Source organism: Rhamphochromis longiceps, linkage group LG7 (genome assembly GCF_057381845.1).
Source record: "Rhamphochromis longiceps isolate RC_006_pf linkage group LG7, R_longiceps_female_GT1.1, whole genome shotgun sequence".
In the NCBI taxonomy this organism is placed as follows: domain Eukaryota; kingdom Metazoa; phylum Chordata; class Actinopteri; order Cichliformes; family Cichlidae; genus Rhamphochromis; species Rhamphochromis longiceps.
This window is the reverse complement of record NC_140563.1, coordinates 67111621-67136486: the sequence shown is the minus strand read 5'-3', so window position 1 is coordinate 67136486 and position 24866 is coordinate 67111621. Positions and strand designations below refer to the sequence as shown.

At 40.4% G+C, this 24866-nt stretch overlaps 1 protein-coding gene across 1 annotated transcript in view; it reads right to left on the bottom strand.

Moving 5' to 3' along the window:
• The window catches only part of LOC146666795 (RNA-binding protein Raly-like), a 71818-nt gene extending 47850 nt beyond the window's left edge, over positions 1-23968 (bottom strand). Inside the window, exons 1-2 of the mRNA XM_085411425.1 lie at positions 23902-23968; positions 14897-14969 (exon numbers count right to left, since the gene is read on the bottom strand). Of these exons, the coding sequence (XP_085267551.1) occupies positions 14897-14969; positions 23902-23938 (110 nt within the window). The 5' untranslated portion in view covers positions 23939-23968. The remainder of the gene's footprint in view (positions 1-14896; positions 14970-23901) is intronic.
• Between the last annotated feature and the right edge of the window lie 898 nt (positions 23969-24866).

The window sequence follows — 24866 nt, the reverse complement described above, 5'->3', positions numbered from 1 at the left end:
ACCTACAGTTCAGCAAATACAACAAAAAAGTGTCTCAAAAAGTAAAAGAAAGCAGTTTAATATGCTGTTCGTTTATATAATTAAACCAGATTTAACAGGGCTATGAAATTTGAGTCGCCTATGGATCTGAAAGTACAAATCCATTCACTCATCCAAAAGAAAACTCACAGCTGAAGCACTTTGACTCCTTGGATTGCCGTAGTAACACATTGCTGTACATTAGGAAAAATCCCCCAGTAAAGCACTCCAATCAAATTATTTGGATACATAATGAATGTTTCACACCATCAAATTGAACAATTTCTATGAAACTTGAAAAATTCTGCTAATCTCCGTGTTCTTCTTACTGGGCACTACCAGAGCAGCTTTGCAATAGTCACAGTTATAAATAATCCCTGTTTAGCCTAACCTGACCTTAATGTAGCCCCTCAGTACATCCTGTGCCAACTTTCTCCTCCGAAAAGATTGTGAGGCTTCTGTGCACACCACCAGTTATGTGCGTAATATGAGCATATTAGTGATATCCACTTTCTACAATATCCAAAACTGAGTAGGGGAGACCGGGGATAGTTGTAACATTTTTGACATTTCTGTCTGTAAATTGGAGCTCTTTTAAGGTAGTGGATTCAAAATGTAATGCAAAGTATTTACATGTCTCTGCTATTAAATAGTGCAGCTATTTTCTCTGCAGCACAATTACCCATTGCATGGTATGGTCTCAAACACGAAGAGTGAAATGTTACAATTAACCCCATAGTCTGGGTTAGTTGTAACATATCCTGGGGTAAAATGTAACACAATGAAATAAGGGTACTAACAAAACATTAACATGTAATCTTTGTTTATTCAACACATGAATGCACTTACATCCATTTATGTAGCTGTGTGTGTGTGTGACAGAATGCAGAAATCTAACTTTTGAACATATTCCAACCCCCCAAAAAAGATAAATTATGGAATTTTCTATAACTGAATATTTCATTCATTTTGGTTGGTCTTCCTCGAGTTTGGCCTCATTGGCTCAGTGGGCATTATAACCTACAACTCTTGCACCAATTTTGAACATAACAATGAAGCTGAAAAAATGTAGTTGTTCACCAGCATCGCAATTCCATTACTTTTTATCCTGGCTTACCTTGGTGTGGTTTGCAAAGAGCTTCAGAAAGATGAGGAAATCTGTTTCGTGCACCCATCCTGATTTATTTCCACTACCAGTACTTCCTACTGGTCCATCTCTGACACAGTGGTCTGCATAATGTATGTGTGGGAACACAAACAGTGGAGGAATTGTGTTGCCAATGGCATTAACCGCATATACAAAAGCGACCAGTGAACCTCTCTCTGCTGATGTCGTTGCCCCAACTTGTTTAATATAAGTTAAAGTAATAGTGTGGTAAGTTGTAACATCTGCATTATTGTTACAACTAACCCAGACTGTTGCTGTTACAACTGACCCAGACTCCTATAGCCATGAACTAGCTAACATTACAGCCAACGGCTAAAACACTAGCACTAAAGACTTACACAGAATATATCCCCATAGACATACAAATAACATAATTTAAGTTTGATGAGTTTAACTGCAAAGCAGATAATGCTATTAGAAATTGAAATAAAGTAGAAAAACTTACTTTTTGGCATACAAATTACTTTTTTTCGTGTTAAATTGTCTGTGTTTGACAAAATGTGCTGATTTTTCACATGTGATAGCAGAACTGAATTGGGCGTGCACAGGATGAGTCACATCATTTGAAACTTAGCTCTGATTGGAGAAATTGGAAGTGTTACAACTGACCCACGTTACAACTATCCCCGGTCTCCCCTATTTAAAACTGTAGAACTGAGCTCATCAACAGTCTGTGGTTCAGTCCACAGCTATTTGGAGAATAACACACATTTGCTAATTTTCTGCTTCCCTCTGTATACCACAGTGCATTTTAAATCAGTGAAGACGTGACTCAAGTACACATTTCCAGCTTTAAGTCAGAGTATTTACTCGCTCAGTGAAAAATACTCTCGAGGAGGTAGGTGTCTTCTTGTGAAGATCTACAATCAAAAGGCTCCTTTATGAATGGAAATAGACTCTTTTTAACAATGTGCAAACCACTGGTTAGGTCAGATTAGCTCTTAAAAACATCTAAACGCACCTGCAGAGTCCAGGAAAAAAGATCTTTGGGCAGATGGAACCAAGGTGAGTGATGGGAAGAGAAAAGCATGGAGACGGTGAGAAACGTAACATTTACCCTGTCATTTCGTAGCTCAAATGGCTCACACTCCATCACTCTTTACATCTTATTGCCTGAAAACTGACAAATGTGACTTTGATCTTGAGCACAACTTGACTGAAAACAGATGAGTTGATCAACATGTGTAAGATTGCCTTCCTCTCCCTGAGCCTGGTTCTACTGGAGGTTTCTTACTGTTAAAAGGAAGTTTTTATTTCCCACTGTCGCCAAAGCACTTACTCATATAGGATCATCCGATTGTTGGGGTCTTCTCTGTTTTCTCTGTATTATTGTAGGGTCTTTACCTTAAATTTGGTACTTGGAGGCAATAATATTTAAATCCTAAACCGTTAATGCGATACTTTTGTTAAACTCTTTGCAACACTGTGCACAAACCTATGGCTCTAACTGTGACTGTAATTCTAAACTCACCCCCCACCCCAAATACTACTATGTACTACTAATACTATGTATTAGTAGTACATAAACTACTACAAGCAGCATTCAGAAATGTGTGGTAATAATCCCAAAGACAAGTTTCAGGCAGAATATATCCATGGCTCAAACTTCTAAAGCTATTTATTCTGAAGCTATATATGCAGAGCACGCATACAGATGAGAGGAAGGAAGGCTGTAGTTCAAGGAGAAAGACAAAGCACAATCGGATGCGAGAACAGGACAATGTACGGCCTGTGCTTAAACCCAAAAGGTGTAAAAATCCCGGGAAGTATTCAAAGTGGGAATTCAGACTAATTATGAAATATGAATTGCACATCCTGCATTGTGGTTTCTGCACTTTGCTAGATAAATGCTTTAATACAAAAGCACCAAAAACATATTTTAAAGTGAAAAATAATTTGTTTCACTGCATAATAATGGACGATGTGGGGATTATCCTTTTCTCACATTCAGTGAACATACAGAAAAAGATGACAGACGTAAACAGTTTTAAATCTTTTCTCACTGTGAGCTCCAAACAGGACCTGCCGGCCAACCTGCGTCCACAGTCTTATCTTAATTATATTTAAACTGCGTGTTTTGTTTGCATGTAAACACACTCGGCCATTTCAGAGTCGATGAGGTGAAACCGGCAGCCGGCAGCACAGCTCCATCAAAGGCGACATTTAAATTTAAACAAGGAGGCTGTTTAGTTTCCCCTCTTTATCTTCCCTCCGAGTGTGTGTGAGTGCGTGAGTGTGTGTGTGTGTGTGTGTGTGTGTGTGTGTGTGAGTGCGTGAGTGTGTGTGTTAAATGGTTTTTGTTTTCTTGGGAGTTTTTTGTGCCGCCTCTTTATCGAGCCGTTATTTTTCTCCTCAAAAGAAACGCTGATTCATCTCTTTACGCTAAACGCTCATCTCAGCAGGGCGATCGAGGGACAAGAAGACATAATTACAGAGTTCTGCTCGGTGCCCTCGCTCTGTGTCTCTCCCATCATCGCTATCTCTCTCTCCATCTCACCCTCGTCCTCTGTCTCTCCTTTGATTTCTTTTTTTTTGCCCTCGCGTAGTTGATGTGAAGTTAATCAGGAGGTAGGAAAACACACTTTGCAGTCTGAAGATCTGCCTCCAACAAAAGCGCAGATCAATGTGAGGACTGTACAACCCCAGAGCTGCCGGGAACCTGAGAGGCCTCCCCATCGGTTAATTAAATGCTGATTCACATGGATTCAGGAGGCACCGACCTGCAGGCAGCCCTGCACGTGGAAGGAGGAGGCTTCACTGAAGTCAAAAGTTCTCTAAGATTTTTGCAGCTGATAGAAAAAAAGGAAACAAAATAACGTCTCAATTAGAAAATGAGACAGACAGCTATGGAGCTGCAGGTGAAACGGTGGCTGGAACCCACTGAGCGTTTCCCGTCAGGGACACAGTTGTTAAATGTTTCCCTTATTGGACGTTTACAATATCATCAAAAATACAAAATATTGCTTTTAATGCCGTAATTTCACTTGATAGTTAAACACATTTTAAAGTGGACCTACTAAGTAGATCATTACCAGCTCCATGTCTTTATTCTTGGACTGCAGTAGAGCAGCTTTGCATCATTCACAGTTCTACACATTCGTATGTCTCATCCACGTTATGCCATGAACCATTTTAATGTGAGGAGCAGCAGAAAATCTGTAGCTTCTTGTGAAAGTGTTTTTATTTAACTTTATTTAACTCCCAGGTATGGCACGAAAACATCGAGGGAATGTGTCCTGTCATCAATCCTAAATCGACCAACAGCCTGCCTGCAGAAGAAGAACGCTGGAATTCGATGTTTTATGTGTAATTTAATGGACACTGGCAGCAATGCACATGCTCAAGTCTACCTTGTGGACTCACACACACCACTCATTTACATGTACATTACATCCACTCATTTCATACAATAAAACTGTGCATTCATTTAAATATTGTGCATATTGTAATTGGGTTGTATTTATACATGTGTGTGTATAGTATATATCTGTGTATGTATCCATATTGATTGTACTTTGGTCATTGTTTGAGTCATATACATTTCAATAACAATAAATTGAATCTAATCTAATCTAAAATTTCTTTCTCTCTAAGGAAAAACTAGAGAATTAAAGTGACACTTTATTTAACTACAGAGATACAGTCCTGTGAAAGACGAAGTACGCCCTGAGATTCAGTCGCTTGTAGAACCTCCTTTAGCAGCAATAACTTGAAGTAATGATTTTCTACATGACTTTATCGCCCTCTCACATCACATCACATTTTGGCTCACTCTTTACAGAGCTGCACTGAGGTTTGCAGGATTCATTAACAGCTCTCTGAAGGTCCCACCACAGCATTTCGGTCAGTTTGAGGTATGGATTCGTTGGCTTTGCATTATTGTCCAGTTGGTTTGGTCTGAGCTTTAGCTGTCAGACATGTGTCCTCAGATCTGACTCTGATATACAGAGGAGTTAATGGTCAACTCAGTGACCCCCAGGTGCCCAAATCATCAGCCCTCCATCATTGTGCTGACAGTTGGTTTGAGTTGTTTGTGCTGATATGCTATTTTTTGTTGTTGTTGTTGTATTTTTCTCTCTAATGTCCTGCTGTTTATTCTGGACAAATATCTCCACTTCTGGTCTCATCTGTACAAAGGACATTGTTGTGGTGGGTTTTTCAGATACAGCTTGCAAACCTAAGTCATGCAGCCTTTCTGGAGAGAAACAAGCAACACTCGTTCAGTCTTTTACGAATTTCACTGTCAAGAACATTTAAACTGCCGTCCGAGGCCTGTAGAGGCTGAGATGGAGCTCTTGGGTTTTTTGCAGTTTTTCTGCTTGGATGAAGATTGTGGCACACCTGAATGCTCCAGACCACCAAACTGCCAGAACCTCTGTTTTTCTAAAGGTGCTCACTCTTACTGGTCATCAGTTAATCAAGTGCATTTGAGTAGCAGCACCTGACTACTACTTGACATTTTAATTCTTATGTAAGTAATGAGGGTGTACTTAATTTTTCACACGACTATATATCTCTGTCAGGGCAAGGGGCTGAACATGAGCCTAAAATGTTTGTCTAATATTTTTCACCCCAATTTGCGACATTATATTACAAAATACAAATTACAAATATTCTTGATTTCCTGTGACCCTCCTCCCGTCAGCAGACAGGTTAAAAAGAAAATCATGGAAACAGCGCTGTGCCAAACTGGCACATCACACGAGTGTGGGTCTGTCATTGTGTGCTTGGATCCTGAGCAGAGGACTGGACGGCAGCCCCAGAAACTAAAGCGTTGAGCCCGGATCAGTTTGGAAACACCATCTGTCTGTACATCAGTAATCACATTCCTCCAGCATTAGAAAGCACAACCATAACATCGATGATGCCTTTGGAAAGTGACGCCTTTTTTTGGAGACCTAAAATTTTTCAGGAGACTTGATTTTAGAAGAAGAGCACAATTAGTTTTAGGCTGTTGATTAGCCATTAGGATTTAGCAAAAGTGCTAAACAGGCCGAAGTGCAGGACATCGACAGAACACAAAGAGAACACATAAATGTTTAAATTGAGAAAAGTTACCATTTTAGGAAGAATGTTAGCTCATTTTGACTAAATAAAATAAATAAATGGGTTTGTGAGAGTTGCAAATCATTGTGTTCTATTTTTATTTACATCTTACACCCTGTCCCCACTTTTTAAGAGGTGGAGTTATGAAGAACAGCACTGAGAACACACTCAGCATTAAGGATAATTAACACATATCGTTTGACACAAGAGTCGCACGAAAAAGCTAACAACCATGATCCATCCATTCTCTTCCACTTATCCAATCTTAAAAACCGTAAAACCCTCAAGCAGTCAGCAACAAATTCAGTCTGAATTGTTTTTTTTCTCTTCCAACACCAAAGTGAATGTTATTGACTGGCCTGCACAAAGCCTGACTTGAATCCCATTGAAAATGTGAGGGGTGAACTGAAGCCAGGCGACCATCAAATCTGGAGAAGCTCAAGAAATTTTCCAAAGAAGAATCCGCTGGGATCGCTCAGGAGACGCATGAGAGACTCGCTGAAAACTACAACAAATGACTGCAGGCTGTTATCCATTCAATTCAGCTTTATTAATTGAGTGCCAAAATTACAACAACAGTTGCCTCCAGGTGCTTTATATTTTAAGGTAAAGGCCCTAAAATAATAGACAGAAAACACCATAAGAGTCCCGCATGAGGAAACACCTGGCGACAATAGGATGGAAAAACTCCAATTTAACAGGAAGAACCGAGCTCAGGGAGGAGTGGCCAACTTCCGTGACTGGTGGCTTTTTTTTTATCCCACAGAAAGGATACAAAAAGGTTAAGTACTGACATCAGAGGATATAACAGTTTTACCCTGGTGGTTCTTGTTTTTTGTGAAAAGTAAAATAATCCAAGCTTTCAAAATAAAACTAGGATGTTTGGAAAAATGATTCTGTTCTCCAGAAGACATCAGGTTTCTGATATTCCACTTAGTAGTTTTGTGCTTACTGGAAAAAAGTCACAATAGTTAGAAGTGACCAAAAAAATTCAGGGTCCTCAGAAGTACAAAAGTATTTGTGTGTCTGCATGAGTCCCAAACACAGAGGATGCAGCCATCGATCATATCTGAGAGATTCAGTAAAGCTTCTGTGAGAGGCGGCGTAATCGCACAACAGTCCCTCTGTGTGTGTGTGTGTGTGTGTGACTGTCATGTCATGTAAGCCAGCAGCTGCTGGACTTTGTCACACGGCTCATCCACCATGATGACAAACACCCTCGCCTCACACTGACATGCACTCAAAATAAACAAAGATTTGGAGCGAGACTAAAAAACTAGAGCAATTACAGTTCATTTGGGTTTTCCACAGCTGTGGAAGTTTCCACAGCTACTTTTAGAACTATTAACACAGAATTAACACATCAAAAAATGTGGCAGTCCAATAGAAACGGACTTAGTACAAAGCAGCAAGAAGAAGGTGAATGAAAAACCCAAATGGCATCACTTCTCCACCTGTTTTCTAATCATATCAGCTTTTATTTGAGTTACATTCAAGCAGAAACCTCCTTATGGGAACAATGATGTCAATGCAGTTCCTCTAATGTCCACTAGAGGCTCCAGCAGTAAGTCAGACTTCAATGTTACAGCACAAATAACCATGTTCACAGCCTTCTACAAAAAACAAAATTGATTTTTATAGATAATGTTGCAGTTTTACACATTTATCTCTTGCATTTAAACTGCGTGAGGTAAATAAAAGTTGCAGTAGGTGGGCTCACTTACGATCACACTGAATTAGGGACTCACTTTCCTAACCCAGCTAATCAGCTCCGGTGCTAGAATTAGCTGATGACTCTCTAGCTGAGCTTACCTTAAGCCCACCAGTCCCACATCATTCCTCACCCTGTCATCCTCTCAGCTCCCAACAATCAGCCATGCTTTCCACCCCTATCACCAGCCAGTCCTCTCAATACTTTCCAGTCATTTACCCACATCGGCCAACTTGCACTGTCCACAAGCCTTGATCCCTACAGAAGCACCATAAACCGTGCTGTGCGATGCTTCTTCCACTTCTTTGCAGTAATAACAGGTGACACGTGGTATTTTTGGTATTATTTTTGCCAGCATCTCCCTTATGACAACACAAACAGCGTGTTAGGCTATCATAACAATGTTAACAACAACCACTTGGCAAAATCAGGATGTCCTATAGGTTACAGTGAGCTTTCTGATGCAGATCAAACAGTAACTGGATTTGAATCAATCCTGTATTACTGATATAAGAGTAAACTGTGCACTACACTGTGTGGAGGCATCTGAGCAGTTAATTGTGCCCTTTGATTAACGATCATCAAACAATTAAAAAACACAATGCCACCTGCGGTCGTGCTCAGCTCTCAGCATCCCAGAGAGAGCCATGTTTTTTCCTCTGCACTGTTTAACATCACCGGTGCAGTGAAGTATTGATAATGTATAAGTCACGCCACACAGCCCCACTTCCTTCACCTCAGACTGGAGCTCAGAGCCTTCCCCCAGAGTCTCGGTCTCTGAAGCTTAGAGATGCATACGCTGCTTTTAAAAAGTCTTTCTTGCTAACATGAAAGGACGTCTGCAGCGAGGAAAGAGATTTAAAATGCAGGATGGAGCAACCAGAACCTCTCAGAGGGCTTCAAACTGTGAGACAGACCTTTAGAGGATGAGGGACAGAGTTGAGAATCAGAGCGTAAATAATTATTCAGACGATCACACATTTATCAGTGATTATACACCTAAGCATCGCAGTTAGGAAGTTTATTTTTCTAATGTTCTTTATGTTATCTTGCAAGAAAACTGTCATAATAGTTGAATTTTTCAAAAAGAAAACCCAAAAGTAACAAAATTATAAATTTTGAAACTAGGATAATGATAGATTGAGCTACAGAGAAAGCAACGTGTGGCATCATTCAGTTTGCCAAAAACCTCAGACACAAGTTTACCTCGTATCCAGGGCAACAGAGCTGGAAGCTAAAACAAGAAAAAACATGCTAAAGCACGGCGTGTTTTTAATTAACCTGAAAATACTTTCACTATGGGCAACATTTAAAACAGTTTAAGTATGATGATTAATCTACGTGTACCTTTTGATTACTGTTAAATCAAAGTAGCTTTAGAGAAAACTCAAATATTCTTAGTCACCCTGTCATCATATTGTAATGAAATTTCTTTTCTCGGGATGCTTCCTGCACTGGGGTCGGTGCTCTGATGCACTCCAAAATTGGCTGCTGCGAGATGACGCTCCCATTTCAGAGATGTGCAAAGCGACAGTGTAATTTGGAGGGTTAACAGCCTGGAAAACATTGTTTGCCTTCCATTGAGACATTTGTGTTTTGCACTTTGCTTGGATTTTTACTTTCAGCTTGAATGCTGCATTTTTATTTCATTTGACTCAACTTTGTACTTTGAAACGTGCAGTACCTGCAGTACTTTTGTCATGCAAAACTTGAGTGTAAAGAATTTGAAGTCCACTTTGCGGGTTTTTCTTGACTGAACTCTCCTATCTGTGCTAACAGTGTGATTACAATAGAGGTTTGGAAAAAAATATTGCCTGGTCTGATTAGTCTCAGTTACTTATCCAACACTGAGATGGTAGGCTCAGACTTTTTATGTAAACAACACGACACCATGGATCTGTCCTGCTTTGTATCAGTGGTCCAGGTGCTGCTGGCTGTGTATACCTATATGTGTATATCTATATACCTATGCAAATGGGAATACTGTTTTTAGGCACTGCAAGCTAATGAGACAGTTGTGCACATGGTTCCCATTAAGACTCCTTGTAAAACCCCTCCAAGACCCCCTGAAATTACACCACGTTTTTGATTACAGAAGAATTCTCAGGAAGTTTGGGGCTTCCGCAGCAGCTGTGACAGACTCGCCAAACTACTATTTTCCTCTGATGAGCAAACATTACTGAACTTGGGTCGACACGCTGCCGGTTTTTGCATCATCACGTGAACTTTCTTGGCTTGCTACCTGTGAATACTTCTGTCAGTGATAAATGTTGTAGCTACAATGAGCTGCTGTGTGTTTGTACCTCAGGCGAGAGCTCTGCTGCTCAAAGCAGGTTTGGTGTCGTTAGTTTTGATTAGGACACGGAGAAGGAGGCCGAACCCATCTGGAAGACAAGCTGGGGTGTTCAGACGGAAAAATGTCGCAGAAAACACACACTGATGAATAAAAGTCTGTGTACCTGCTCTCCATGTGGCCAAAAGGCTGAAACTTTTTTTAAAAACAATTAGCACATTTGAAAGACAAATCAAATGTAATTTGGCGGGAGATTTCTCGAGGTCAAATTATATAAAAAAAAGACAAAGTGGGAACAAGCTTTGTCCATTTTTCTGTGTTTGTGGACGTATTGTTAATTCTAGCATCCACAAATATTCTCTGGATGTTTGGGCTGAGCTCTGACTCTCCACCTTAGTTTCTCATGATGGTAGAGGTTTAAGAAGTAAAGCTTATTTAAGCCTGCCGCCTTTTGCAGGCTGTGGTAAGTGAATTATGTGAAATCCTGAGCAACGAGGGTTCACGCACAGTGAACTGTTCCCACTGGCTCCCTCCACAGATCCTCACAGCCTCTCTGGGGGTTGGCTGTGCGGCTGCCTGGCTGTAAATCCCAACTCTGGCCGTCGCTGAGTCGTGTTCGTCCCGGCTTTAATCCGTCCAGCGGCGTGCGGCGGTGGGATTTGGAGGACAGTTTGGCTTTAGCTTCCATGTAAACAGAGAATGAGGTTAAAGCTGGGGACAGCTGGACCGTCATTCACTTTCAGCCTCAAACAAAATGCCAACTGCAGCACTAACAACCACAGAAAACCAGCATTGATAGAGCTGCTGTTCTGGTGGTACTACTATAAAAACACAAGTTTAACATGTAATGTTAGCAAAATTACTCCAAAGAATTTAAACGACATAAAGGATCTCGAACACTCAAAGATTCAAATGCACGTCCCTGTATCGCAGAGGAATGCTGTCTCTGTGAACCGCTCATGGATGTCTTCTAATGTAAATGGATTTACTGAAGCAACACTAGTTGTACTTGTTTTTTGGATAATTTGGATTATGGTATAATTCCCTGTAATTAAATGGAATTATAATTTAATTACGTTTAAATTACAATTATATGTACCTACAAATACATAAAGGTTGGTTCACTAGAATAAGGGGGTAGGGAGTCAAGTTTTTACAGGAAACAAAGAAATATTTATACTCTAAATACATTTATGTAGTGTGTAACTTCAGATATTTTACAGGAAAGCAGACAGAAATTATTCTGTACATAATTTTAACTGCAGTGTAAATAAATTAAAGTCTGTAATTTCATGGTAATTTTGCAGAAAAACAATGTTTCTCCATCTCACCTCATAGGTCTGCTGTAGCTTTTGGTCAGGGGCCATATCATGCACAAGACTAATGTTTATTTATTTATTTTAACTTTAAACAAATTTCATTAACTAAATTATCAATAAACTGTTTCAAATCTCTGCTAAATAATTACTAAAAAGTGAGGGAAATTGAATAATAGAACATCATGTACATAAACATAATGATGATAGAGATGTAAAAGTGCAAGATTGAACACTCAGTAATACGGGCCTCGCTCCTCCTATTGTTTGTTTTTCCACAAAATTCCTATTAAATTGTGCTCTACCTAAAGGTACGCATTGCTTTACTTAGTGTAGTGTTTATCTATATCCATACTATGAAGTAATAGCCTTAAATAACATTAAGCATTAAATACATTTAATTTGATAATAATTCTTTCTTTGATTCCTGTAAAAATCAGACTTGTTAGCCCCTTATTCTAGTGTACCTACCTTTAAGTATTTGTAGGTAAATGTAATTACATTGTAATTCAAAATAAAATACCTTTATAATTATAAATGAAATGCAGGGGAGTCGCATGTCGTATTGTAAAGTTTTAACAGATTATGTGTCAAAGCTATTTTGATAGAATGATACAAGGCTGAAAAACGGGGCCTCAGCAAAGGCTCATCAACACAACACAAAACACTATTACTGGCCTTCTTCCTTCCCTGGATTACACTTCTAAAAACAGGGAGGGAAGTTTGGTCTGAATTTCCAGAATTACAAAACATAAGTTTGCACTTGTATGGAGACACTGGGAACAGCACATTTTCTTAGATACAGATTTTCATCCAAATAGACTTTTCAGGTGTCATATTTAAATAGTCAGGTAGGTTGTGTGTATAAGCATCACCTTGATTTGTTATGCTGTCTACTCATCAAACGTGTCTGTTAGATATTAATGTTTCTATTTGTAATAAAGGTTCAGTATCCATCAGATTACTGCAGTGAAGGAAATTAAGCAAGTAAGCAAAATGTATCTACATATACGTCTCTGTTAGTTTTCATTCTAGAACAAAGAACCATTGAAAGGTTTTAGTCGGATGACCTCAATGACCTGCATGATATTTATTAATGCAGGAGTTCACTAATGTCAGCAGACGTGACTATGCAGAGCTCTCAAAGTAATCACCACTTTGGACCATTTATAAGTGACTTACTGAGACTAGTTTACAGTGAATTACAATTGGACACGGGGGAATGGGAGGCAGAGCCTTCAGTTTTCAGGCCCCTCTTCTGTGGAACCAGCTTCCAGTTTGGATTCGGGAGACAGACACTATCTCTACTTTCGAGATTAGGCTTAAAACTTTCCTTTTTGCTAAAGCATATAGTTAGGGCTGGACCAGGTGACCCTGAATCCTCCCTTAGTTATGCTGCAATAGACGTAGGCTGCCGGGGGATTCCCATGATGCATTGAGTTTTTCCTTTCCAGTCACCTTTCTCACTCACTATGTGTTAACAGACCTCTCTGCATTGAATCATATCTGTTATTAACCTCTGTCTCTCTTCCACAGCATGTCTTTATCCTGTCTTCCCTCTCTCACCCCAACCGGTCGCAGCAGATGGCCCCGCCCCTCCCTGAGCCTGGTTCTGTTGGAGGTTTCTTCCTGTTAAAAGGGAGTTTTTCCTTCCTACTGTCACCAAAGTGCTGCTCATAGGGGGTCATATGATTGCTGGGTTTTTCTCTGTATCTATGAAGCGCCTTGAGGCGACTTTTGTTGTGATTTGGCGCTATATAAATAAAATTGAATTGAATTGACACCATTCAACTGAGGCACAAAACATGGACAAAGTAGTATGACAAAGACTATTAACATGGTTATCAAAGCTAAGAGCCTGGTCCAATGTAATAAGTACATTTCTGACTTTTGATTGAACCAATGATGGCCAAGATTGTTGATCACAGTGGCAACAAAGCTGTCAAGAGCACAAACAAGAACTTATAATGATAATGATAACTGATAATTATTTTTGCAACATTCTGTGAAGAAATAAAACGTATAACTGGATATCATGTCATATGTAAGATATGTGACACCTTTAAAAATGCCCAAAACAGAACCTTGAGACACACGACAGGACAAGATAACAGAGGAGAACCCAAAGTTTTCAGAAATGATCAATGTGAGGATTTGGATGATGCTGTTAAATCAAAAATGTTCATCTTTCCTCGTCAAAATTTCATTAGAAATTCTAAGAAGAGCAGCTTCTAAAGAGTGATGATGATAAAATCAAGAACTGCATATATTTTTGTTGTTGTTTTTAATGCAGTGGCGTCTGATTCACATTTGGTTACTAAACAGCTGTGAATGAAGCAATAAAACACTTTTAAGTCAGTTACATGTGTCTGCATGTAAACTGTCTGATTTCTTTCATGGCAAACTTCACGTCTTTATTGTCACACTCATCAACTCTGCCACCTGATGTTATCATTGTAAACCTGTGATGGACGCTAATGATGCTTTAATTAATTAACTCAGAAGGATGAGAAAGAAGGAGATTTGGTCGTTAACTTACTGTTAGGGAGCAGTATTTTTGACATTAATACTAATTTCTCGATGGAAAAATATGAGACAGCTTCTGAACACAAGCTTTGTTTTCTGGAAAGTCTAAGGAGGACATCTAGATGATGTTTAAGATTGATAAATAATCATCTCAACTATCAAGCTCAAGCTATCAAGAAAGGCTGCTGGCTTGTTTGTTTGGATATTCTTTATCTTTAGTTGTTTTTTTAACATTTCCACATTACTTCTTTTGAGTTCTTTAAGATTTATTGGTATTTATAATAATAAACGTATTAAATTATGCACACTTTTCAGTAACCGGTGCAAGATAATGTACAAACGTGCAAACTTTCTACTCCAAAGCAATCAAAGTGTCTTCCTAAAACCGCCTTTTCTCTACCTTGATGATGTACCACTTCCACCTGCACTGAGATTATGAGATGCTACTGCTTCTCTTCATCTTATCATGTCTCTAAGGCAGATCTCTAAATTATCAAGAATGCATAGTGACAACTGCAAAGCCCATTTCCAAGCAATCCCTAAACTTCATGCTGGAAGTTTCCTCCAAGATTTCCCTCCAAATGTGTTTAAATGTCAACATAGAACCAGCATAAAACAATTTCCAGCTGAGGATAGTGAATAGAATTCCTCTTTAGGACACTCTTTAGTCAAACTTTCATTATTTTTAAGCTTATTTCATAGTGTTGTGAGGGTGCAAGTCATGATCTTTTTCATTATTTTTAAATTGAAGTTTCTATAAATGTAACCACAGAAGCAATATCTGTAACTCAGGTGGAGTGGTAGATATGCAGACGCACCTGTCAATGGCGCTGCTTCCTCTCTTGGCTGTCGTGGTCCGACCGGCTCTCAGTTCACCGTTCATCCTGGCGTCTGGAAAACAAACCGTCAAATTAAGTTAGACACTGAGGCCTGGTGTCTCAGCACCTGACGCGAGGAAGACGGTAATGGAGTTAGACATAAAACACTGCCTGAACCCACAGCTGACACACACACACACACACACACACACACCTGTATTACTGACAGTACACTATCCATCACGTTACGTGGCATTACACTGACATACTTTCCTAGAGACTCACTCTTACTTTGGCCTTAAAGCAAGTCTACAAACACTAACTAAAGCCATAAGCCACACACAGCTCTCACACAGCACTTGCACGACTCCCAAAAGTAAATTAATAAAGAAAAACTGTACCACAAACAAAGTGCACAGCTACACACCCTCCCTGTACACAAACACACACACACAGCCCCAGCGGGCTCAGCCGGCGGCCCTAACGAGTGGCCAGAGCAACTAATTGGCTTCCATCTGTCAGACTGGAGTTAATTTTCTCTCACATTCATGCTGCTTTCCTCCTATCAACAACAAGCATGTCTGTCAGCCAAAGAGAGCACAAAAATGGGGTATGCCCTAACAAAAGGGAAGCAGAAAATTTGATTTCAGAAACCCCTGTAAACTCTTGTGCCGGGCTGTTACGTCATGCTGCCGTGATAAATCTCTGAGGTTGTGTCTGGAAGTTACAGCAAAGAGAACGGGCTCCAGAAAAATGAGAGAATTACTCTCCTGAGCAAGTTTCATAAACTGAAAGTAGACATAAATCTGCAAAGGGGAAAAAATTGAAACCTTATCCTGGGGCAAAGTCCTCCAATTTGTTAAATGTTTTTCATGGATTTGTTTATTCATACATACAGGACACGCACAGTTTTTATGTCGCTCTGACCACAGAAGTTGATACTGAGGCTCTGTCTTCATCCATTTAGATGGGAGCTCCCCAAACAACTGCCCAGACTTATTACCAAGTATGACTTTGAGTTAAAAAGTTGCAATCTCTGGGGTCACTGAAAGTTTCACTTCCATTTCACTTCTTAACATCCAAAAAGCTATCTGTAACCATGCAGGTATGCTTTGGTTTACATCTACCTCATGAGAGAAAGTTTCTCAAACAAGACTCACTGGCTGAAAAGATGCTAAAATATACCCGACTAGCATCTATTTTTTCTAGTCGGGTATATTTTATTTTATTTATCTCAAAGTTGGAGATGCAGCATTGTCATCATCTAAACCAGGGGTGGGGAACTCCAGGTCTTGAGTGCCGGTGCCCTGCAGGTTTTAGATCTCACCCTGGGTCAAAACACCTGAATCAAATGATTAGTTCATTACCAGGCCTCTGGAGAGCATCAAGACAAGTTGAGGAGGTAATCTAGCCACTGAAATCAGCTGTGCTGAGAACAATTTAAACTCCAATCCTCGTCCGCTGAAACCCATTTCACATCTGAATGCTAAGCTAACTCAGAAACCACAAGTTTATAATGCATCAGAACAAGCAAGCTAATGTACGACAAGTTCACCATAACGAAATTTACATGTATGCACCAAAATGGTTCAAACTCTATATATTATATGCATTGTGTGGCCATATATATTTATGTAACATAGTAACTCAGTTATTGAGCTTATGCTCTTTACATAAATGCCTTTTTTTTCTGCAAATGTGCTACAGTCAGCTGGCTTTTTGTTCATGTGCTGTGAGGTGGGAAATTTTAGAGTGATTTACAGCTTAGGAGTAGAGATGTGGACTTTTATTTATTTATTGCATGACAGGACACTAACGAGAAGCTAAATTGCAGAGACAGCTGCAAAGCACACAAAGCTAGTTGTGAAGAACCCAGAGTGGTGTATGCAGTCTCCAGCCCAGGAGCCAGAGCCTGATTTTCAGTAGGTAACAAAGCAGTGATGAGCAGCCTTATTTCTACAGTAGAATCAGTGTGGTGATCACAGTGGAGTGCTCTCTGGATTAATATTAGAATGAGTAGTATAATAAATGACGTTTTATCTAAGGCTGTACATGACCCTAACCCTATGTTTGTGAGAAAGGCACAACTGGCATTTTGAAACAAATGTGAAGTTTTTGATGTGTCACTTGGAATTAATTTTTTTTTTCATTCCCCCCAAGTTCAGATTTGGTCTCGGCATTTATGATGAGGTGGTGACCATCTGGCAATCACTGATCAGGAGAGAAAAATGTGTGTTCCCCAGCCAGTTGGCAGCTAACATGAAATTAAGTGCTAAAGCCACATTTACTGTATATACTTATTTAGGCTTAGACAATGTTCAGTGACCCCCTGAAAACCAGCAGTCTAGGGGAAAACGTATATTCTAAGACTGGTTGGTGATTGGTTGCAAGAGGTTGCTGGCAGTCGATAGCGTGATATCGGTTGCAAAGAAGTAGTTTGCTAAACTGAACGCCTCCTTGCACTTGCATTGGTCGCTAGCAGATAGTCATGGTGTCCTATAGTTTGCATGGAAGACAGACATTCTTTGAAAGCCACTGCAGGCATCAGTCTGTCAAATCCTACTCAGAATGTAAATATTCTGCTAGACTACATACTCTACATACTCTGGCTCATGTAGTTTGGCATTAAAATCTAGGAGAAGCTATCACTGTGTTGTGAAATCAGACTGTTTTACATGAACAAAGACAGTAACATGGAGGCAGCTTGGCTCATGCTAACTGCTAACTGAAGCTTATCTTTCCATGATTAGTTGCTGTTGTCATGACAATTAACTAAAGACACCTAAGTGTGAATCTAGTCTAAGTTGTTAGATGCAAGATATTAATTGTTGAGATTTTTCAAACTAAACTTAAGAGGTGGTCACCTTGACCAACATTAGCATACATGGAGCTACGCCATTGTTTCTACGCCATTGTCAAGCTTATATCTGTTGCTGTATTTTTGTAAAGTATCTTCCTTCCAAAGTATTCCTCTGGGTTTCTTTCTGTCCTCTTTCCTTCAGATTTGAACCATTCAGGCACCATTTGGGTTTTGTAATTGAAAGCTGAGAGCAGACTGTCTCTCACGACCTCCATCAGCGCTCCATATTCGGCTCCGAGGACCCCCCGCATGTCAAACCATGTTTGGTGGGACAGCAGGTGGCCCGTCGCCTCCCTTCATCCCTCTCTCCCTGCTCGTATCGCTGACAGTCTGCGGCAGGGTTGTTTATTGCTGGCACGCCGGATGCAGCTTGTAGGACATTAGTCTTTTAGTGCGAGGTTTATGAGTGCCGTCACTCACCATCTGTTAACTGCCGGGGTGCCTTTAATCGTTCCCGCCACCAGAGATCGATAAGCCTGCCAGGTCGCCACAGTGACTGCAGCGCGCTGAACGGGTGACTGAGTGATTACAGCTGTTTCATTGCTTATATTGCATTGCATTGTTTGGCTGGCACATAAGCTTTATAGGGTGGAGACAGAGAAGAAGAGGAGAAATGCGAGACGAGGGATAGAAGAGAGCGATGACAAGATAATTTCACACCCTCCTGGTTATTGGTTTTAAGGGACGAGCTTTTCAGAGTTTGGCAGGAAATCCAGAGCAGAGCAGAGGGCGGGTGCTGGCGTTTGGATGAGGCCAATAAGGCTACTTCTCTCTGTCTATCTGTCTAAGTTTTTAAAGAGCTGTCAGAGAGCGTCCGTTCGCTCTGCAGTGATGATGATGGTCTGTCCGCCTCCATCAGATTCATGAAAAACACAACATTTATCAAAATAGCAACAGCAAAAAAGGCTGTGAAAAATGTATACTAGGCTAAGTAACGCCGACATTTTCTGTGGAATGTGGATGGCTGCTTCAGCAGTTAAATCAGTTTATGACCCTTTATCGGCAGAATACCTGTATCTGCATTTTGCACTGATGAATCAACTGGCCACTTGTATTGCAATCAACATTAATCAGAAGCTTGTGTGTTGCTTTTAAAACAGTCTGAGGCAAAACACAACTTAATACTTTTTATAAAATGCTTCAAACTTAGTAATAAAAGGTTTTAATATAATTCTAAGAGAAAATGAGGATTACAGACATGATTTTTGGTGAGGAAAAGCGCATAAAATTACTTTTTAAAGTTGGAATGAGATTCACATCGTTGAACTCTTGGGATCAATAGCCACTTTTAATATTATTATTATTTTACTCATTTTCACTCGCTTTGTGTTTATACATCTCTCTGCATTTAATCATTATTTATTCTTAATCTCTGGTTCTCTTCCACAGCATGATTGCTGCAGCTGGTTGGGGGCAAGGGAAGCCAGATGTTTCTTCCTGTTAAAAGGCAGTTCTTCCCTTCCACTGTTGCCAAAGTGTTTGCTCATAGGGGGTCATCTGATTGTTGGGGTTTTCTCTACTTTCTTTCTTGTGTAATTTTAGGATCCTTAGCTTACGATGTAAATGTAACAAATTTCCCACATGTAGGACTAATAAACGTTAACTTATCTTAACCTCCCAAGACCCGAACTCTTCCACAGCATGCATTTTTAATTTCTCTTTGATATTTGGCCTGATTGGAACCCGATGAATGTAAAAACAAAGAATTAGCAGATTTTTTTTACCTAATTTTTGTTTTTAAGAAAAATGAGAGCCACATATGAGGATATTCATTTAAAATTTCGATAGAACAGTAGCAGTATAACGTCTTCATAAGTGGATATCAGGCCCTTGTGGAGCAAAATTTAATATTTTGGTCTAAATAACCCAAAATGTGATGTCCACATATGTGGACGCCAGGTCCTAGGACAGGGGTGGGCAATCTCAGTTCACGAGGGCTGGTGTCCTGCAGGCTTTAGATCTCACCTTGGGTCAACACACCTGAATCACATGATTAGTTCGTTACCAGGCCTCTGGAGAACTTCAGGACATGTTGAGGAGCTAATTTAGCCATTTAAATCAGCTGTGTTGGTTCGAGGACACATCTAAAACCTGCAGGGACACCGACCCTCGTGGACTGAGATTGCCCACCCCTGTCCTAGGAGGATAAAGCACCTTGAGGCAACTGTTGTGGTGATTTGGTTTTATATGAATAAAATTGGAACTGTTTCTGCCTTAAAACTTTACTCATCAGGTCGAATCAAGTCTTTAAAGGGGCCTATTGCTTCTGGTTATTTCCTGTCATATATCTCATGTTCCAGCGCTGTTCTCTTCTTTGTCTTTCGATTGCTGCCTTTAGTGGTTGCCAGAGCCAATTCATCTGTCTCTGTCTCATCCTATCCCTAGCATCCTCCTCTGCCTCACCACCCTCTACATGTCCTCCTTCACTACATTTATAAATCTTCTCATCCATTGTCCAACACTTCTGCTGCCCCTCCTCTCCAACTTTCTCTCGAAACCGCTCAACCTCAGCTGTCCCTCTGATGTACTCATTTTTAATCTTGTCCATCCTGATCATCCCAGTGAAGATCTTAACATCTCCAGCTTGAAAACTGTCTTTGTCCAAGCCATATATCCTAGTAGATCTCACTACCATCTTGTAAAACTACAAGTTGGCTGTTCATATTAAATATGCCCAATGAGGTCAGTGTATGTAGAGTGATCTCTTTGAGTCAAAAACTCGGGCTGCAGACTGGTATTTTATTTAATTGACTCTTGGATGTCACAAAAAGGGGAAGTACCTAATATGGTCATCTCAGGAGCAGAGCTTTGGCTCCGAGCAGAGAGACCCCACCCTCCAAATGTCCAAGCCTTTAATCTGCAAGGGTCAGCCAATCAAAAGATTAAAGAGAGGATGGTACCCCAGGATGCAATGTCTCTGGGATACTTTTTTCTTCACACGACTTTAAATCACACCAAGAGCATTTCTAAAGTGCCGTGTTTAGTCTGCACGGGGTCTTTTATTTTGTGACTTGATGAAGCTTCTGTTCATATTTTTAGTGACTGGAAGTGAAGAGCCACTTCTTGCTGCACCAAGGCCCAGCATAAAGACAAGTGTGAATCCAGTGAAGCAACTCGTGTTTTAGGACAAAAAACGGAGCTGGTTTTTGGTTTTAGTTGACCTCATCTGTGGATGCACCCACTGCAAACATTTATAACTCAGGGTAACTCCTTGAAATATATCAAACTTTAGATAGTTTCATATTTTCAGTGTATTTAGTTTTTCACATCTTTCAAGCCACTGGAAGAAGATGAACTGATTTCGAATAGAAATAAATCAATTTATGTAACTGTTATCCGTCATAAAGATGTCAGTTTATGAGAGATTAGGAAAATATGGTGGGAATGGCTGACACATACCAAGCTGACTTTGATGTTTAGTGTAATCTGTGTGATCATATACAGTGTTGAATTGCTGACTATTCTGCAGTATATTGCTATCGTACTGCCACATGAATTACCTTAAAGTGACAATATGCGTACATTACTGTCTACATACATTAGAAAAACATCCTCATTCTATACGTGACAGACAAACGCAGCCATCAGCGCCCATCTGTCAGCTCCTTAATGTCTCCAGGAAGAAATAAAACAGGAGCTTCTCATCCACAGCGTCAGTCTGGATGATCGGTGTGCCGATTACAGATCCATTCAGTTTCCTGTTGCAGCGATCTCCTTATCTCCTCTGCATCCTGCTTTAGTTTGTGACTTTATGTCTCTGATGTTCATCCTGCTGCACTAAAAATTCAGTGTCACAGCTCAGGCTTTCAGAAGATGGTTGACGTCTTAAAATCATTTATCAAAACTGAAAAAGTCACATTGTCGTCGTGTTCTCCACCCTGTGTTAAACTTAAACTTCATGTGTCCTGACTTCTGCTTTATTTTGGAATTTTTATATTTTATTTAATGCCTTCAGCATCTGTTTAAAAGTGTTACTGAGTCCCAAATATTTTAGAGATGCCTCTTCAGCCATGTTCACACCACTTTTACAAACTGTGACACTGATCTGTCAGTGTGGATGGTGAGGATGTTACATGTTTTTCAAGGATGCATAAACACAACCATGAGCTTAACTCTCATTAATTAGTTTTGAGTCCCAAGAGGAGACAACATGATTGGATCTGTTATGATTAGATGAGTGTTTAACAAAGAAAAGGACCTCAGAGTCACTGTCCCTGTGCTGCTGTAGTTAGAGCTTTGTTCTTATTGCTGGAAAGAAGTCAGAAAAACAAAGACTCAAAGGGGACCCACAAGGACCAGACAGAGGTGCAGCTCAGGGGCGTGATTTCCAGGGGGATTAGGGGGTTTATGACCCCCCCCCCCCAATAATCAAACCCAACCAATATAATAATGGATTGCATTTTATATAAGCGCTTTTCGGGGCCCTCAAAGCGCTGTACAATTCCACTATTCATTCACTCTCACATTCACACACTGGTGGAGGCAGCTACAGTTGTAGCCACAGCTGCCCTGACAGAAGCGAGGCTGCCATATCGCGCCATCAGCCTCTCTGGCCATCACCAGTAGGCAGCAGGTGAAGTGTCTTGCCCAAGGACACAACGGCCGAGACTGTCCAAGCTGGGGCTCGAACCGGCAACCTTCCGGTTACAAGACGAACTGCCAACTCTTTGAGCCACGAACCCCCTCCCCAATAAAATTATGAATTATCTTGCATAAATAATGTTGATTTTCTTTTGATCGTTTCAGGTATTACATGCATGGTTAATGCTGAGAAGGAGAACATTTTAACCCAAACAGTGACCATTTCCTGAATCTAAGCAAGTAGTTTTCAGGTCTTAAACCTAGCCAAAGTCCGATTATAGAAAAGAAAGTTTGATTTAAACCCTCTTAATATAAATTAACCTGTTATCGCTGGGTGGGTGTGTCAAAACAGAAACACCAAAGGACGCCTTACCTGTGAGTCAGAGACACCGGAGACATCTGACAGAACAACAGCATCTGAGGTCCTGAGATCAGAACATGTTGGTCATTTTCATGTCTTTTTGTGTCTCTTCTAAGGTGAATGTTGATAGTATTTGATATATTTTAGACTCACACAAACACTTTGAGTACCATCAGGAGGTATTTGAGTTTGTTTTCTTTGACATGTGGACAAGAAGAGGCTCAGACAAGCTGAGATTCATCACTGCTGTGCCGCCTTTAGTCATACCAATCCTTAAAGATTATGATGCTTACATAAAAAAATGTTATTTTTAACATGTTCACGTTATTTTAAAAGTAACCTAGTTTCTGTCTGTGCCGTGTCAAAAACGTTCTGCACCAACAAAGCATGTTCGGAAGCTGAAATCAGCAGCAGAACATATCCACCATACTTCTTGAATAAGTTCACATGGGCACAAAAAACACATCCTGGCTTAAAAAAGCTGTAAATGACTGATTCCTGCTTTTGAGAAACAGCACTGTGTTTCTGAATGCTGTCTAACACCTGCACAGACACCCATTCAGACAAGTGATGTGACAGCATCTCACTTTAGAGCAATGAAGAGGCACAATTTAGTCTTTCAGTGAAGAATGAGATCAAACACACGTATTTCATGTCCATCAACACACTCACACGCTGAGACCACTGTTCCTCATGTGAATGGACTGGTTTTTACATGTCACTTTTCTACTCGAGCAGTCAAAGCACTTTTACACAACATGCCACATTCACTGCTTCACACACACATTCATTCAAGCATTTTTTCTATGTCTAAGTGCTTTATTTCTATCTATCTTTCACACTCCAATGAACACATCAGAAGCAACTCAGGTTTCAGTATCTTACCCACGGATACTTTAACATGCAGACCGAAGCAGACAGGAATCAAACCTTCAACCTTCTGATCAGTAGATGATCTGCTAAACCTCCTGAGCCACAGCTAAAGCTCTTTCAGCCCACTCCTCACATCAGTGTAAAGGGCAAAGCATCTAGTTTCAGCCCAGCTCTTGCTCCATGAGTTGTTTCCATCACATGAACACTTGGTCACACCTGAGATGCACACCTGCACATCACTGCACTCCCGGTGAACCCTAACCACATCGTTCTTCACTCTCTCAAAAACACACTCATGTAACTCTGTGTCTGCGTGTGTCTGTTACTCACATCGGTCTTGGTGGCAGCCGCTTGTCAAATGGGTCATAGCAAGAGGAGAAGGAGAGGAGGAGAGAAATAAAACCAGAGTGTGAATCCTCCTCCTCCGAGAGAGAGGCTGACTGCTGAGTATGGCAGTGGGCTGTACCACCTAACAGCAGAGGGATGGAGGAGGCAGGACCAAATTATTTGTCTGCGGGAAAGTGGGGAGGAAGAGTGAGTGTGCATGCAAAAGAGAAAAATGTGAAATCACCGCTTCAAGTGTTGTAGAGAAGGACACACAGAATCAGTGGAATGAAATATTATTCAAAGGCACATTTCACTTAACTTGTACTTTAAAGTTTAAGATGTATTTCCATTTGTTGTGTACCTTTAGCTGTAACAGCAGGCAGGTGAGCCTCAGTGTTTGGCTGATGGAGGTGTCACACCACCTAGTGGATGAAAGCAAGGTTGTTGAAGGCTAGCAGAAATTGAAGTGCATGCTTTTCTGCCTGTTAAAGCAAAACCCACTGTTCTGCAACACTACTGCATTCTGGGAGGAGGTGATCGCAAACCAAAAGGGAGAATTGTTATTTGAGTTTTGTAATTATTCCCCCACATATATAGAGAATTAATTTTCTAGACAGAACAAATATGATTATCCTGAGCCAGAGTGCAGCTGGAGAGCTGTATTAATTACAGTTTAATAGTAAACTGAAAGATTCAATTCAATTTATTTATACAGCACCAAATCACAACATAAGTCACCTCAAGGTGAGAAAAACCCAACAATCAAATGACCCCCTATGAGCAAGCACTTTGGTGACAGTGGGAAGGAAAAACTCCCTTTTAACAGGAAGAAACCTCCAGCAGAACCAGGCTCAGGGAGGGGCGGGGCCATCTGCTGCGACCGGTTGGGGTGGGAGAAGGAAAACAGGATAAAGACATGCTGTGGAAGAGAGACAGAGGTTAATAACAAGTATGATTCAATGCAGAGA